We start from the raw sequence: 16397 nt of genomic DNA on the forward strand, positions 1-16397 counted from the left end.
TTCCCTTCCAATTTCTGCCCCTGGGCCTGTGAAGAATACACTTGATTCATGTGTGGAAGGTTATCTGCAACAGTGTTTTTGTCTATCTGCAAACAGTCTGGAAAAGAGGCTTGGAGAGGCCTAAACTCCCCCACCCTCCATTCATCTTACTGGAGGTGTCAGTTCTTTAAATGTCAATATTAAGTACTTCATTGCCAAAGGGATTGGGAGGGAAGGTCTGGGGGGGAAGGGGGGGAAGAGGGGGGAGGGGAGAACTGAGAATTGTTACAGGGGAGGGGAAATGCAGAAAGATGAATGGATGAGAGAGAAAAAAGACTGGTCTACATGCAGGAAGAAATTGGTTCTACTCCCTTGAGTAGATATCCTTAAATTGGTTTTAAGTGGCTAAAATCAATTGAACTTATTTTGGTTTCTTACCCAATTAAGCTGAATCAATTTTAGCTTAAACCAATGTTAAGGATGCCCACACAAAGGAGATGAGCCAATTTAGTTAAATCAGAGCACTTCCTGCATGTGGACTATGCCAAAGAGAAGGAAATCAAGATGGGAAGGAAGAGGAACAAAGGTCAGGGATAGCAGTGGTCATAAAATGAGCATTTTTTTTCCCCCCCCCCCCATTGAGTGTGACACAACAGGGCACTTGTCTAACTTTAATTCACTATTTATTATTTATTACATAGAGACATTGCATCTTTGATATGCAAATCTCAGTGGCACTAGGGCCAATCCTTTGTGAAGTTCAGTCCTAAACTTGTGCCCCAGACCACAGACCATAATTAAAACCAGAATTCAGCCTTTCCCACAGAATGACTCCAATTCCCCAGTCATACAGATAATTATGAAAACAGTCCTAGAACTGTTGGAGATGACCTGGGAGCCAGCCTTAAGCATGATTTTTGCTAGTGTCGTTCTTGGGCTGGAAGAAGGTAAAGACTTTTCCAGTAGGTCTGGGATGTTGTTGATGCTCATGTAGTTTGTTATAGTGTGGACAGACTAAAATTAAACTGCCATACATATCTGTGTGTGTGTAGTCAGATTGACTTTCCCTTGAATCATCCTGCACTTTGAATCAACTTGACATAAAATCATCTGTTCATTAATAATAACACAGAAGCAGTTTAATGGTTGTCTTAGTGGAAAAATACATGAGACTGTCATCAGCTGTTGCTTCTGGCTTTTCTGCAGTAATGCAAATAAATGAGGTCACAGGTTTAAAGGAGTAGGCTGTACTTGCACAAATCCAAAGTGTCCTCTTAACACTTTTTGCATGTTGCAATACAGCCATATTATTGCTCCTGGTATGCCCAAAATGTTACCTGCTTAACACTCTTATTTAATTTTAGATATTACAGAATTTGGAGTTATAGTCCAGATTTGGTGTGTGTGCTTACGTGGGCTGCCTTTTTTTATTCCATTAAAGTCTTTAGTGAATTACTTGGTGCTACTTTATTCTGCTCTGCTCTAATCTTTTATTTAGAGTGGAATACTTAAGCTGGAGCAAATCTGAAAAGAAGATAGACAGAATATGGTTTTAGTCAATATTTTCCTGTAGTCTTCACTTTTATCTAATGAAGTTTTGTTGTCTTGTTATAATCTAGGATAGCTTTGAAAGATATGTAAAAGGTCTGTTTGTCACTAGAGGGTCACATGTTCTGTCTAAATATGGACATCACATCTACGGTCTGTGTGATGCATTGCAAAACAGGAACATATTTTTGACACAACAGGAACATACAGTGCCTGTTAAAATTAGAACTTAAAGATATGCATCAACAGTAGGTCAGCAACAAATATTCTTTAGTTTTTCTGTAGAGCATACAGGTGCTGCATGGCGGTAGCTGCATATCCTTGCTCTTTAAGATAGAATGTTTAGTGATTTTTCATAGAATGAAGTTACTCTTAATTCTTGATCTTGCAGATGATTCTGCCAATGAAGGTTTCATAGCTCCTGCTAAAAGCTGATTAGCATATCTCTGCTATGAGACCATTTTGTGCATCTGCTGCATACAATATAATAATCACCCCAATGGTGATTACAGAATAGACCCAATGAATGTCTGTAACATTGTTACAACTCAAGCTAGTCTACTTTTTTTTTTTTTTTTTTTTTTAAACGGCTGTGGCTCAAGTCTCCATTGATCTATCTGTAGCTGTTTTTTCTGCCAACCAGGTGATCCTCAATGGTTTCAATAAGTTGAAACTGGTATGCAGAGTCCAGAGACTATAATGTAGCAATGAGAGCTTTGTTACGATATTCAGCACGGAACAAATTGTCATTGGTAGCTGGAGGGTATGGTGCTGACTTATGAAGCTGAACAGCGCAAGTCATACCAAAAGTTTTGACCTCTCAGGACACGGTTTGAGGTCTGTCACTATTTACTAGCAGGTCTGGCAGAGTGGGACAGTGGAACTTGTCATACAGTGGGGGGGGAGTATTTCAGATGTAGTCATAATGGCACAAATCTCTGGCTGCTTGCATCAGTGACTACAAGAATACTCTGGCTTCTGAATTATCTTGCTTTATAGATGACAGCCCAGCTTGCCTGTCATTAAGAGTATCGCTTTCTTGATTCCAGTCTTCATGAAAGAAATACCTGGGTTTTCCAGATGTCCTGCGCACCCACAGAACCTATTGACTTTAGTTAGATTTGGGTGTGCTCAGACCCTTGAAAATCTGCTCATCGGCCACTTTCGGGTGAAAAGTGTACAAGCAGTTTCATACAATCTCTGCATAAATGCTTGTGGATGAAGCGGCTGCATCTGATTGTAACAGGGTGAGGTTCTACTTTTCATCACAGGCAGGTAAGTGGATACAATCTGCAACATGGTGTTTGCAGCTACATAATACTCAGCCTAGGAGATCTACATTCTTATCAAAACGGGCTTATATATAGATATAGCTGTATATGTGTTTCCTACCAGAATATTTCACTGACTTCAATTGGCCGTCTCATGGAACAAGGTACTACTCGATGTGAGTAAGGCTACCGTCTCTAGATTTTCATAGCTATCTCTTCAGCGGTGCCTCAGAAATGGACTGCCATGCCAACAAACCCTTTTTTTCTTTTTCTTTTTTTTTTTTTTCTTCTTTTTCTCTTAGATTTGAGGATTGCTCATCTGGACTTGTGTATGTTGTATAATGCTGCTATTGGTTGTTTTAACTTTTTAATGTCCTGCTTACTTTTTGTATAATGATGCATTTCTTTTTGTGATTCTTCTCAACCTTCACCTCCCTCTTCAGGGCACTTCTCATTCTTGCACTATGACCTGGGAAGCTTTGGAAGTACAGTGTAAGAGAACACATTAGTGTCACCCATAGATCCTCCTACAGCTAAAAAACTGAGCCTTTGGAATGTCCCTCCCTCCCACCATCCAGTTTTCCTGAGGTTCTTTCCCTGATAGGAGTGACATGGTGAAGTCCTTGTCACCACTAAGTTTGGAACATCCACTCTAGACAGACCTGCTGTAGGTCAGTATTGACCTTTTCTTTTCTTGGTGTTGTGGTGTGTGTGTGGTTTTTTTTTTTTTTTTTTTTTTTTTTAACCTAGAGCATAGACTTTAAATTCTGGGATAACAGCCATCCTCTGAAGGAATACTAATCCACTGAAAGCTCTAGTGGTTATACTTACACACACATACAGATGGGGACCCCATCTTGACTTTGGACATCAGGAAATTCATTTGTGATATATATATTTTATTATTCCACCAAGCGAGTGGAATAAATTGCACTCAGATGTATTCACAAAGTACATGTTTAAATTACATGTAGTGCCAAACAACCCACTGGGATCAAGGCCCCATTGTGTTAAGTGCTGTAAAAAAACATAGTAAGAGATTGTAAATTCATTTTATAGAAAAATCTATTGAGTTACCTTTACTTTTATGAAGGGGAGCCTTCTCTTTAATGGATTCTCCCTGAAATGCTTGTTAGGGTGCTTTGTCTTGTCTGATGTGGGGACTGCAAAGCTAATGTCTCTAGTAAAGAGAGCCTAACTAATCTCATAACTTATAAAATTTCCTCCTCCTCTTTCCCCCCCATTCACCTCACTGCATGGTTCATAATGCAAATACTTATCATAGAATATCAGGGTTGGAAGGGACCTCAGGAGGTCATCTAGTCCAACCCCCTGCTTAAAGCAGGACCAATCCCCAGACAGATTTTTGCCCCAAATGGCCCCCTCAATGATTGAACTCACAACCCTGGGTTTAGCAGGCCAATGCTCAAACCACTGAGCTATCCCTGCCCTCCCCCCCCCCCTTTGTTCCTGTCTCCAACTGTACATATTTTAAAAATGTCTATTAATGTGCACACTGCATTCAGTGCTGCGTATGCTTGGGGAACATGCACTCTGAAAATTGCTTTGGATAGCTATTGTGCTTGGATAATTTTTTTTTTTATATGCCACCAGAAAACAAGCCAGCCAAGAAGGAAACGTGCACCTAATCAGTGGGGTGGCTACTGTCATTTTGTTTTTGTTATGTTTCTCTTTTCCCCTGCTGGAAGAGATAAGCTTCAGGCTTCTTGGATGCCATTGGTCTATCCAGCAGCCCTATCCCACTGCCTGGCAGCCTTGTTGGAATGTTTGTTTGGGGGTTGCCCTGCAGTTTCTGCTCCTAGCCATCAGGTGCTGCTGTTGCAGAGGAATTTCAGACACTCAGGTTGTCTCTCACTCTCCACTCTCTGCTTCCACCTGCTAGTTTCAAACTGGCAAGAAGTGCTGAGGAGGAGGGTGTGGCTGCTGCAGTTGGGTGGCCTGGTGTCTCCCTCCACCAAGGGAGGCAAGGAGCCAAGAAGGAGGGAACAGAGACTGGGCGACAGGATGGGTGGGATGGCAGGGGGGGGAAAAGGCAGAGTGGGGGAGGCTGCTCTGGACTCTCCAGTCCGCTTTTCTCAGCCCTCACCCAGGTCTCACCTGCCTGCTCTGCCATTACCCTAACCTCCTCCACCCCCACAAACACCACTGCTTCTAAGAGATGAAGAGGCTAGGCTCAGCCTACAGCTTCTTATTCCCACCCCACTTCCATTGCAATTAAGTGGGGGTTGGGGATAGGGAATGTCACATGCAAAGGTGTGGAGCGTCTGGCAGCATTGTTGAGAATGCATGTTCTTTGGGGCAGGGGCAGTGTTTGGAGAGTGCCTAGCGCATTTTGGTTGCTACTGCAATGTAAAACAATATTTAGAATCTAATCACTCACTTGTCCATACTGTGCAGAGGACCTGAGGAGACCAGAATTCACATTTGGTTTTAGGCTACGTTAAAGACTGCGTCAGGGCGGGGTTACAGTTTGATGGAGGTGACATCTTGAGAGGTATCACAGGAGTAGGGCCCTACCAAATTCATGGCCATGAAAAACACATCATGGACTGTGAAATTGGATCTCCCCTGTAAAATCTAGCTTATTTGTAAGGGAAGGAAGTGGCGGGGAAGGGGCAGGGCTGAGGGTGCACCAGTAGGGGGCTCCTACCATGCACTGGGCTGAAGTTGCTAGTCGCAGCCGGGCTGGGGAGGGATGGGACTTCCTCTTCCCCTGCACAGCTGCTCTTGTGGGGGGAGCTCAGACCTATCTCCGGGAACCTCCCCTGGCTGCAGGAAGCTCTGCAGCACAGAAGTGAGGGTGGCAATCCTGTGATGCCCCCACAACCCTCTCTGTGGATCAGGACCCCCACAGTTACAATATTGTGAAATTTCAGATGTAAACATCAGAAAACATGAAATTGACTATTTTAAAAATCCTATGGCTGAAATTGACCAAAATGGAATGAATTTGGTAGGGTCCTACTCATGAGGCTTTACCATCTTGAGCCAAAAAGAGCTCCAGGTATTTGGACTCAAACGCTTAACCCTCACTCCCAATCTCTTCTGAAATTAAACCTCATTTAGAGAATGTTTCTGATATCTGGTCCGTCTTTATCTTTTACTTTTAAAAATCCATGTTCCTTTATGAGAACAGTAAAAAATGTGTTTTGAGCCACAACTCCTTAAAGCGCTCTTTCTTTCTTTCTTTCTTTCTTTCTTTCTTTCTTTCTTTCTTTCTTTCTTTCTTTCTTTCTTTCTTTCTTTCTTTCTTTCTTTCTTTCTTTCTTTCTTTCCCCCCCCCCCTCCCCTGGACAATTTTAAACCAGGTTTGTATCTCTCCCCTTCTCTCTTCTCCCCCCCCTCCAGCCCCTCTTTCCTTCATCCACTTCCCCTCTCAATCTCCTGAACAGAAAGCTTATAGGTGAGGTTTGCTTTGCACATATTTTTGTCCTGGAACTGTTAGAGAGAAGTGTTCAATACCCCTGAAGATAATGTGCGATTTGGGGTGGGGGTTTAAGGATAGGAGAGGTGTCTTACAGTTTGCTAGCACTGTGGGGGTCCTAGACAAAATAAGTAACTTATCAGCAAATGAACAAAGCCTGTCAATATGACCGTATGTTTAGGTTTCCATATTTTAAAATCTTCCCCTAGCAGTGAATTACCAAAGTATTTTATGTGTATTAAGCAGACAAATACTTTCTTATTTTTAAGCTTAATAAAATTAGCAATATGATGACTTAAGCATTTCTTTTGGTCAGTGCAACCTTTTTATCTTTCTTTCAAAAAAATTTTTTGCTTAGATTTTAATTAAGTGCATTTGAATCGAAACATTTTGATCGTTTCAAAATATTGGCTGCATGGTACTCCATATGGCCTCAGTAAACCATTAAATACATCATCTTACAAAGATATCCCTTCTGTATACATATCTTTTCTTTGTCTCTCCTCTTTTCCCCCCTCCCCCACCTCCAGTTAGGCAAAGGCGGTCCCAAGCCACCTGTTACCATTACATCATTGATTCCCAAGAACACAGTTGTAACAAAGGTCTTAAACAAAGTAGTTCTTCTAGTATTATTTGCACTCAAAGAGCTGATGTCATGCCAACTGATGTCATTGTATGCCTTTGTGTAATTGCTATGGAAACCAGGCAGGTGGGGAGCCTGGAGCTGATGTCATCGTGGAATGAGGTGTAGAAAGAATTTTAAAACTATTCTGCTTTTCGTCTAATGTTTTGTGGTGCCACCCACTTGAAAACAAAACGGTGCTTTAAAATCCCACATTATAATAGGATACACAGGGAAAGTGCAACTTAAACTGGATTTCGCCCGATCCACTTCCTCACCCTTATTTATGTCCTAAAAATAATAGATATTGTTGCAAATTTGCAGCTAGTCTAGGCAGAAAAAGTGGGGCTGCTGTTTGCCACATGTTAAGTGAGCTCCTCGACTTTGATAGTTTTATAAGGAATACACTCTTAAAAAACAAAATGTCACTACTCTATTGCCCGGTATGAAATATTAATGGATTTTTGTCCCCCTCCATTTGTTGGCATTTTGAAAATGAATGCGGTGCTGTGCTATCTCTGCTGAACAGATAGTGAAGGCCTTGAACAGATGAAGTTAAGACTTTTTTTTTTTGTATATTACGGTTCAAATGTTTAACCCTCCCACCCTGCAATTTAAAGCAAAGTGATTAAAAATGTTGTACAGCTTTGTTCAGATATCTACTTTCTCTCACCCCACAAAATTAGAAGTTCCAGCCATATGGGGTGCAACTGTGTACTGATGTGTTGCATGGATACATGTTTGACTGTTAACTTATTCCCTGGTATATCTTGCCTATAATGAAAAAAAACACATTTGGGATGTATTGCAGCAGCTGTTACCAACACTACAGCTGCCCTCGTGGTAGCAAAAACGTAAGCGCTGGCATTGAGGGGGGGGGGGGGGGGCGGGGAGATCAGGCACTTTTACCACTGTGTTCTGAAAATCTGCTCTGAGGAGGCAAACCCTCAGGCATAGTGCAGAGTTGAGAGAACTACTCACATACATACATTTCTTCATGTGAGCAGTATATTACTCAGAAATCTCTGCCCTCACACTCCCTCTCTTTTGCTCTCTCTCAGGTGGACTCAGCAGTTTTAAACAGAACCATGAAAACCTCTGTGATAATTCCCTCCAACTTCAGGAGTGCCCAGAAGGCGGAGGAGGTGCATCTGCTGTGCCAACCACGCTACCTCAGTCCATCCCCACCACTCCAGACATAGAGAATGCCGAGCTGACCCCCATCTTGCCGTTCCTCTTCCTTGGAAATGAGCACGATGCTCAGGACTTGGAGAAGATGCAGAGGATGAACATAGGATACGTAATCAACGTGACCACCCACCTCCCCCTCTACCATTACGAGAAAGGCTTGTTCAACTACAAGCGGCTCCCTGCCACTGACAGCAACAAGCAGAATCTCAGGCAGTACTTCGAAGAGGCTTTTGAATTCATTGGTAACTATCCTTGCCTGGCAATTACTCTTGTTATAACCCTTGATACCTGTTTGAAAACCTTGAATGAACTTAGTGCTACGCTGACAGCTCAGAAAGCTTGTTAAGTCTTGATTTGTTGTGAGAAATGCAGAGTCCATTGACTTCAGACTTATTAAAGTCAGACTTCAAGTCCTATTTATCCATACACAGTGGCAATACTGCCAAACCCCAAGTGTTCAAAATTAATGAGCCATGCCTCCAAAAATCACGAGACTTTATTTTAAAAAAGTATTTGCCTTCTGGTTTCTGGGTCTTTAGCGTGGTCACGTTTTCCAGCTTTTCTCAATAACCAAGAGGGCTAAAAACTTACCCCCTTTTAAAAATCTGAGAGACTTTCCTAATTGTGTAACTCCAGGAGCAAAGACATTAAACATATCAAGACTTGTGATGATATAGTCTTAAGAGGTGGCAACATTGCAGTGCTGGTGTAAGCTTTCCAAATACACTGTCATGCCAACCTGACTCAGTGCTGACCTGGAGGGTAGACAGAGCAGCTCCATTTTCTCTTAGTGCCCTGCCCCCTCCACTTAATAATGATTGAAAATACTACACTTTGCAGTAGTGTTTTGGAGCCCTACCATGGTAAGTTTGTTAGTTTGAGGCTCATACGCTGTAGGAATGAATGGTATTTGTTAGCAGTTAATTACTTTAACCTAACCATATGTACAATCTTGAAGTCATCTGTTCAAAGTAATTCACTAAGGTTTTTCTTCTATTACTTTTATTGCTGCCTAAACCTTGAAAAAATAATACTCTTATATAGTCTTCATTCAAAGCATGCTTTTAGGATGAACAGCCCATATTTTTTGTTTTAAAGGCAAATATTTACCACTTCTCTGGTCTGTCCCTTTAAAAAACTTGCTCGTGGTCTGTTGCGTCTCAGTAATAAAAGATGTCCTTTTCCTTTCCCTTTTTCCCTTTAAAAAAGTCCCTGTCGTCAACCTTCATATCTTGGTAGACTCGCTCAAAGTGCTTTACCAATGCTCATTCAGCTTCACAGCATTCTTGTAGGCTGTGGGTAGGGGTTAGAGCCCAGGTGCTGCTTTCAGAAAGAGTACGTCGCACATGCTGCTGTGAGTGTGCTGCTTAGCTCAGGTAGACAGAGACTTGCTTGCTCTGCTTGAGTTAGCATGCTAAAAATAACAGTGTAGCTATCTACCTGAGTACGTCTGGGCAGGTTTTTACTCCCGGCAGATAGCCCAGGTTACCTTGGGCTACACTACTATTTATACTGTGCTAGCTTGAGAAGAGCTAGGTCATGTCCATCTAATGGAGCTGAGAAGCATGCTCCCAGCTGCAATGTGTTGAAGGCTAGTGAATGTACCCAAAGGCCCACCCATTTTGCAGTCAGGATACAGGCTCAATCCCTTCAAGGCTGATAATCTTCCAGTCCCTTCTCACAATTCCTTCACATGCGCCCAGGACAGACATGTTCACCTGCAATTCACTAGTAAAGAATCCTAGAATGACTCTGCTTACTGCAGCACAAAGAACCATGGGATATGCCTCCGGAAGCTCAGGGTGACACAGGAGGGAGTGTAGCACCAGTGAGCATACAGTGACTGCAGTAGGGCTTTTCAGTGTGAATGCTTGCACCCGGGCTAGGCTAATCCACGTGTCCGTTACCTGGGCTCAATATGCAGTGAAGGAAGACCTATCCTTTAGGAGCATGCAGCAGCATTGTGTTCTAGTTGATGTTCCCAGTCCCACAGTTGGATCTGCTAGCTCACCCCCCTGTGCTTGTGAGTTTCAGAAGGGCTGAATATCCATAGCTTCAATTGACTTGAATTGTAGTTGGGTGCTCAGCACCTCTGACATCCAGGTCCCTGTTGGCTCCATTAGGACTGTGCCAGGCTTGGAACTATTGGATCCAATTGCAGGCTTGGGGTCTAATGCAGGAAACTAAGGGCTTGTCTGCACGGTCCTGCAGTGTGGACTATGGGCATGTATGTTGCATTGTAACGGCCCGTGTAGACCCTGCTCGTGCGAACTAAAAGCTACCTAGTTTGAGTATGTATTGTAGAGTCCTGTTTGAAACGGGACTGTTAACACAAACTAGGTACCTTTTAGTTCGCACGAGCAGGGTCTACACGGGACCATTACAATGCAACACTGTAGTGCACACTGCAACTTGTACTCTGTAGTGTCTACTGTGGGGCCATGTAGAAAAGCCCTTCAAATAGCACATTCTACTGAAACTACCTAATATTGCTTTCCTTCATGGCAGTGCTAAGGGTAGTCTCAGCTTGGAGAGTGTGTGGAGAATGTCTGAGTCTGCCCAGTCCAGCTGTATTTTTTTTTTTAATTGATTGTGTCAATGCACCACAGTCTCATAGAACTGGAAGGGACCTCGAAAGGTCATCTAGTCCAGTCGCCTGCACTCAAGGCAGGACTAAGTATTATCTAGACCATCCCGGACAGGTGTTTGTCTAACCTGCTGTTAATCTCCAATGATGGAGATTCCACAATCTCCCTAGGCAATTTATTCCAGTGCGTAACCACCCTGACAGTTAGGAAGTTTTTCCTAATATCCAACCTAAACCTCCCTTGCTGCAATTTAAGCCCGTTGCTTCTTGTCCTATCCTCAGAGGTTTAAAGTAATGGTTACATCTTTGTGACTACTAATATAAATAAGTAGACAGAAGGTAATTATAACTGTGCTGGAATTTAGCTGGGAGACGCTAAGGTTAACATCTTGGCTCTTATTAAAAGTTTCATGAGATCTCTCGCTATAAGTGCTCAGGATGCTGTTCTACCACATTTCACTGGTTTATTTGCCAAATGCTTCCTACAGTTGCTGTCTCACACTCAGCTCCACCAGGGGTAGCAGTAGTGTAGTGATTGAGGATAAGTGTAGCTGTCTCCTTGTGTACTTGCCTGCACAGCAATAATCTGTAATTACACTCCTATATGCTCTAGTTTGTACTAAATTAGCTTCACTAAATCTGGATTACAGCAGGAGTGGAAAAGTTAAAATGGCCTCTCTGGAGAAGGTGAGGAGGTGAACACAAGGAAGGGAGGAAGTCTTGTTTGATATTGAGTAAAAAAGAGAAGCTGGGTCATGAAATCAGGCAAACCCTTCTAATTCATGAGAACAGGAAGATGCAGTCAGGCCTGGCTTATGTTAAGACATTACTAAATTTCACAATCATTCTTGAGAAGAAAAGGTTGTATATTCAGCATTCATAACAACTGCAGGATTAGATCCCATTGAAACCATTCATAAACAATGCATGGTCTATTACAGGGGTCGGCAACCTTCCAGAAGTGGTGTGCCGAGTCTTCATTTATTTACTCTGATTTACGGTTTCGCGTGCCAGTAATACATTTTAACATTTTTAGAAGGTCTCTTTCTATAAGTCTATAATATATAACTAAATTATTGTTGTATGTAAAGTAAATAAGGTTTTTAAAATGTTTAAGAAGCTTCATTTAAAATTAAATTAAAATGCAGAGTCCCCCCCGAACCGGTGACCAGGACCCGGGCAGTGTGAGTGCCACTGAAAATCAGTCCGTGTGCCGCCTTTGACACACGTGCCATAGGTTGCCTACCCCGGTCTATTACCTGATCCAAGTGCAGAGAAAACTACAAGAAGGCCTCTCATAGGCCAGGCTAGAAAGTGTAAAAAGAACGAGGAGTACTTGTGGCACCTCAGACTAACAAATTTATTTGGGCATAAGCTTTTGTGGGCTAAAACCCACTTCATCAGATGCATGAAGTGGAAAATACAGTAGGAAGATATATATATAATTACAGAGAACATGAAAAGATGGGGGATTGCCATACCAACTCTGAGACAAATCAATTAAAGTGGGCTATTATCAGCGGGGGGGGGGGGGGACTTTTGTAGTGATAATCAGGATGGCCCATTTCAAACCATTGACAAGAAGGTGTGAGTAACAGTAGGGGGAAAATTAGCATGGGAAAGTAGTTTTTTAGTTTGTGTAATAACCCATCCACTCCCAGTCTTTATTCAGGCCTAATTTGATGATGTCCAGTTTGCAAATTAATTTCAGTTCTGCAGTTTCTCGTTGGAGTCTAGTTTTGAAGTTTTTTGTTGAAGAATTGCCACTTTTAGGTCTGTTATTGAGTGTCCAGAGAGGTTGAAGTGTCGCTTACAGACAGCCCCCCAACCTGAAGCAAATACTCACCAGCAACTACACACCACACAACAAAAACACTAACCCAGGAACCAAACCCTGCAACAAACCCTGATGCCAAATCTGTCCACATATCTATTCAAGGGACACCATCATAGGACCTAATCACATCAGCTACACCATCAGGGGCTCGTTCACCTGCACATCTACCAATGTGAGACATGCCATCATGTGCCAGCAATGCCCCTCTGCCATATACATTGGACAAACTGAACAGTCTCTATGCAAAAGAATAAATGGATACAAATCAGACGTCAAGAATTATAACATTCAAAAACTAGTCGGAGAACACTTCAACCTCCCTGGTCATTCAATTACAGACCTAAAAGTGGCAATTAGTCTCGTTAGAGTCGGTATGGCAACCCCCATCTTCTCACGTCTCTCTCTCTCTCTCTCTCTCTCTCTCTCTCTCTCTCTCTCTCTCTCTGTGTGTGTGTTTTTTATTTATATATATATATATATATATATATATATATATATATATATATATATATATATATATAAATCTTCCTACTGTATTTTCCACTCCATGCATCTGATGAAGAGGGTTTTAGCCCACGAAAGCTTATGCCCAAATAAATGTGGTGGTCTCTAAGGTGCCCCAAGGACTCCTCGTTCTTTTTGCTGATACAGACTAACATGGCTACCACTATGAAACCATGCTAGAAAGCGTGTTTTCTAAATCCATTTTACTTTCCTTTTTAATAACTGCAGCTTGAGGGCCTGCCTGTGTGTTTAATAAACAACTATATCTTATCAGTTGGCTACATTTGCTGTTCAGTAACTAGTCCAAGCTTCCCCCCCCCCCCCCCCCTTCCTAACCCTGGAGGAAATTTAAATTGATTTATTTATTTTAGAACACAGTTTAAGATGTTTCCAGATCTTTTCAAATGCAATCTGGGGTTTTAAAGACTGAAGGCAGAATCTTGCTGGAAAGAGGCACCAAAAGTTCATGCAGTTATAAAACTCCAGTTTTTACTTCTCCAAATGCTAACTGGCAAAAATATCCTGGGGAATTTAGCCTAATTTATACTGTCAGAATACTCCTGTTTTTGAGCTAATGTGTTCCTTTATCCACACTTGTTAGCTGTTGTTTCCTTTTGCTCTAACTCATGTGAAGAGCATGGAACGTGGTTTGTGAATGTTTGTGCAAAATACAACTTGCCTAGAGTTAGGAGCATCCTTTAAGGTTCCCTTGCTTTTGCTTTAGGGATTTGTCATTCCAAAAATGTTCGGGGGGGAGGGGGGGATTGGTGTTATAATTTCCCCCCCCCCCAAATACTGCTGAGGTACAATTCCTGGAGATTTCCCCCCAACCTTGCCCACACTGTTGCTGTGCTTACATCAAAGGACACAAGTTAATGGCTGGTCGTGCTCAGATTGGGCATAGGATTTGTCGTAACCACCTTTCTTCACACCGCTAAAGGTGATTAAAACTGGGTTGGGAGCAGAGGGGAAGTTGGAGCATACCACTCTTTCCTCTTTTCATATACAGGAAAGAACTGGGAGTCAGAATTTCTGGGTTCTTTTCCCAACTCTGCCAGACTTGCTGAGTGCCCTGGGCAAATTATTTAACTTCTTTACAGCTTACTCTTTTGCAATATGGGCATTATACTTGCTGCTTTTGCAAAGACATTGTGAAAGAATGTCAGGCTAAAGTTCATCCAAAGTACGGATCAGTAGAAATCTTTCCAAGAATAGAATGTTTCCAAGTATCTTACAATGAGTAGTGACTGTGAGCTTTATAACACCGTTACGGGAGGTGGTATTCACCTCTGGGCTGCATTTCCTCCTCATTTAAATGGGGATAAGTCACATGCCCAAAGTTGTTATTAGAACATTTATGCTTGAAAGGGAGTAGAACTCAACTCTCCTGCTTCCTAGTCCTGTGCCTTGACTAAAGATCATGCTACTTCCTAAATAAGTATTCCCCTGCAGTGCCTGCAACACAACCATTGCAATATTGTGCCCATGTAAGAGCAATTGAGATAAGAAATGGACTTAACTAAATCTGAAACTCTACTTTCTGCTGCATTTTGGCTCAGGTAAAGGAATTTTTTTTTTTTTTTTTTTTTTTTTACAGTCCAATTGATTTTTCACTTTAATTTTTTTAAATTATCTTGCTCTGTGTAACCTAAGTGAGGGGGGGGGTTTCACTGACATTTTCCTTCCAATTAATTGTAAATTGCATTGAGATTATCTGATTTTAATTTTAAAAACAAAATCCACCCCCGCCCTTCTTTCCAGCAACAAGTGTTATCTCTGTCTTTTTTGTTTGTTTCCAGAAGAAGCTCACCAGTGTGGAAAAGGCCTCCTTATTCACTGCCAGGCCGGTGTGTCGCGCTCTGCCACCATCGTCATCGCTTACTTAATGAAGCACACGCGGATGACCATGACGGATGCCTATAAATTTGTCAAAGGCAAACGACCAATCATTTCTCCTAATCTTAACTTTATGGGGCAGTTACTGGAGTTTGAAGAAGATCTAAATAATGGCGTTACACCACGAATTCTCACACCAAAGCTGATTGGGGTGGAGACTGTAGTGTGATAGTGAAGCTAAGAGGTGGCATATAACGAAGGGTTTATCATATTATCATATTCTTCACTTGATATGGGGGGGAGGGGAAGGGTTGTGCTTTTATTTTATTTTTTTATTTTTTTTTTAGTAAGGAAATGTTTTTAAAACAAATCCAAGAACTTCACTACGTTTGATGGAATGCCACTGAGATTCCCTTCCTAGAAACTGACAAAGCAGGGAGGCTTCCAAACAAAATGAGTAATTTTTAAAAGCAACACAACGGGGGGAAAAACCTGTGCTTCTTTGTTTATTTTATTATTATTTTTTTAGCCACTTGTAGAGTTTATGGCTAAGTAGTCTGTGCAGGTTCATAGACCGAAGAAAACGATGTTTAAAACAACACGCAAACAGCCAAAACAAAGCAGAAAAGACTCTTTCTGAAGCATATGGGCCTTGATTCTGCAAAGGCTTTTGCTAAAGATAAAGCAAAATGCTCACCGGTGCAAAGGAAATCAGAGCAGCTTAGAACGTCTGCAAGGCACTTTTCACACTCCTGATAGAAACTAAAGAAAAAAACATTTATTTGGTGTGTTTCATGTTCCGGTTCTATTTTTCTATTTTTGGGTGTAAAGAGGTTTTAACAGCAAGGGACTTTGACCATTCTATGCCATATGCCTTCACTGGCTTCTTGTGCAATAATAATAATTTGGGGGTTATTTTGAGTGTGCAAACTGATTACAGCTGACTGCCCAATAATAATAATAAAAAATGTAAAGTGTGACAGCAGCTGGCTTGGTTTAGAAGGAATAAACAAAAGCAATTATATTTTCCTTTTTATTCGTTTCCTTTGATTCTGGTTACAGTGCCATAAACCTTGTTACATATGTATATCAGAATGTAAAAAATCAAGAACAAGCAAAGTTTATTTAAGATATTTTTCGCACAAAATATTGGTGTGTTTCTGTCTATGTAAAAAAAATTTGATTATAAAAATGAAAAATTCTTTTGGAAAGTGTGTGTCTTATTTCTTTAGTAATTACGTTTTTCATTTGCTTTATATGGGCTGGGTTTTTTTTTTAAGTATAGAACTGCATTTGATGAAACAGGTATCCCTAGCCTTCCCCTTTTATTTCCCTTCTTCCCCCCTCCCCCCTTTTTTTTAGAATTCATCAAATTGCTGGGTGGGCTAGATGAACTAGAACAATCAGTGAGGGCTTTCTGTGGAGGAGCTGTTGTCTCTGCAGTTTGGTAGCAAAGCACTCATTTGGGAAACTGCAGGATCAACTCTTCCCACTAATTTCTTCCCTCCCCACCCCCATGCTTAGTTTTATTATCTTCTATGTTACGCCCTTCTGTACAATGTACTGTCCTCTGTTAA

At 41.6% G+C, this 16397-nt stretch overlaps 1 protein-coding gene across 1 annotated transcript in view; it reads left to right on the forward strand.

Annotated features, from left to right (window-relative positions):
- Positions 1-16025, forward strand: part of DUSP10 (dual specificity phosphatase 10) — a 37577-nt gene extending 21552 nt beyond the window's left edge. The window contains exons 3-4 of the mRNA XM_065401181.1: positions 7927-8298; positions 14784-16025. Of these exons, the coding sequence (XP_065257253.1) occupies positions 7927-8298; positions 14784-15049 (638 nt within the window). The 3' untranslated portion in view covers positions 15050-16025. The remainder of the gene's footprint in view (positions 1-7926; positions 8299-14783) is intronic.
- Positions 16026-16397: the final 372 nt, after the last annotated feature.

The sequence above is a fragment of the Emys orbicularis genome, chromosome 3 (assembly GCF_028017835.1).
Source record: "Emys orbicularis isolate rEmyOrb1 chromosome 3, rEmyOrb1.hap1, whole genome shotgun sequence".
NCBI lineage: Eukaryota > Metazoa > Chordata > Testudines > Emydidae > Emys > Emys orbicularis.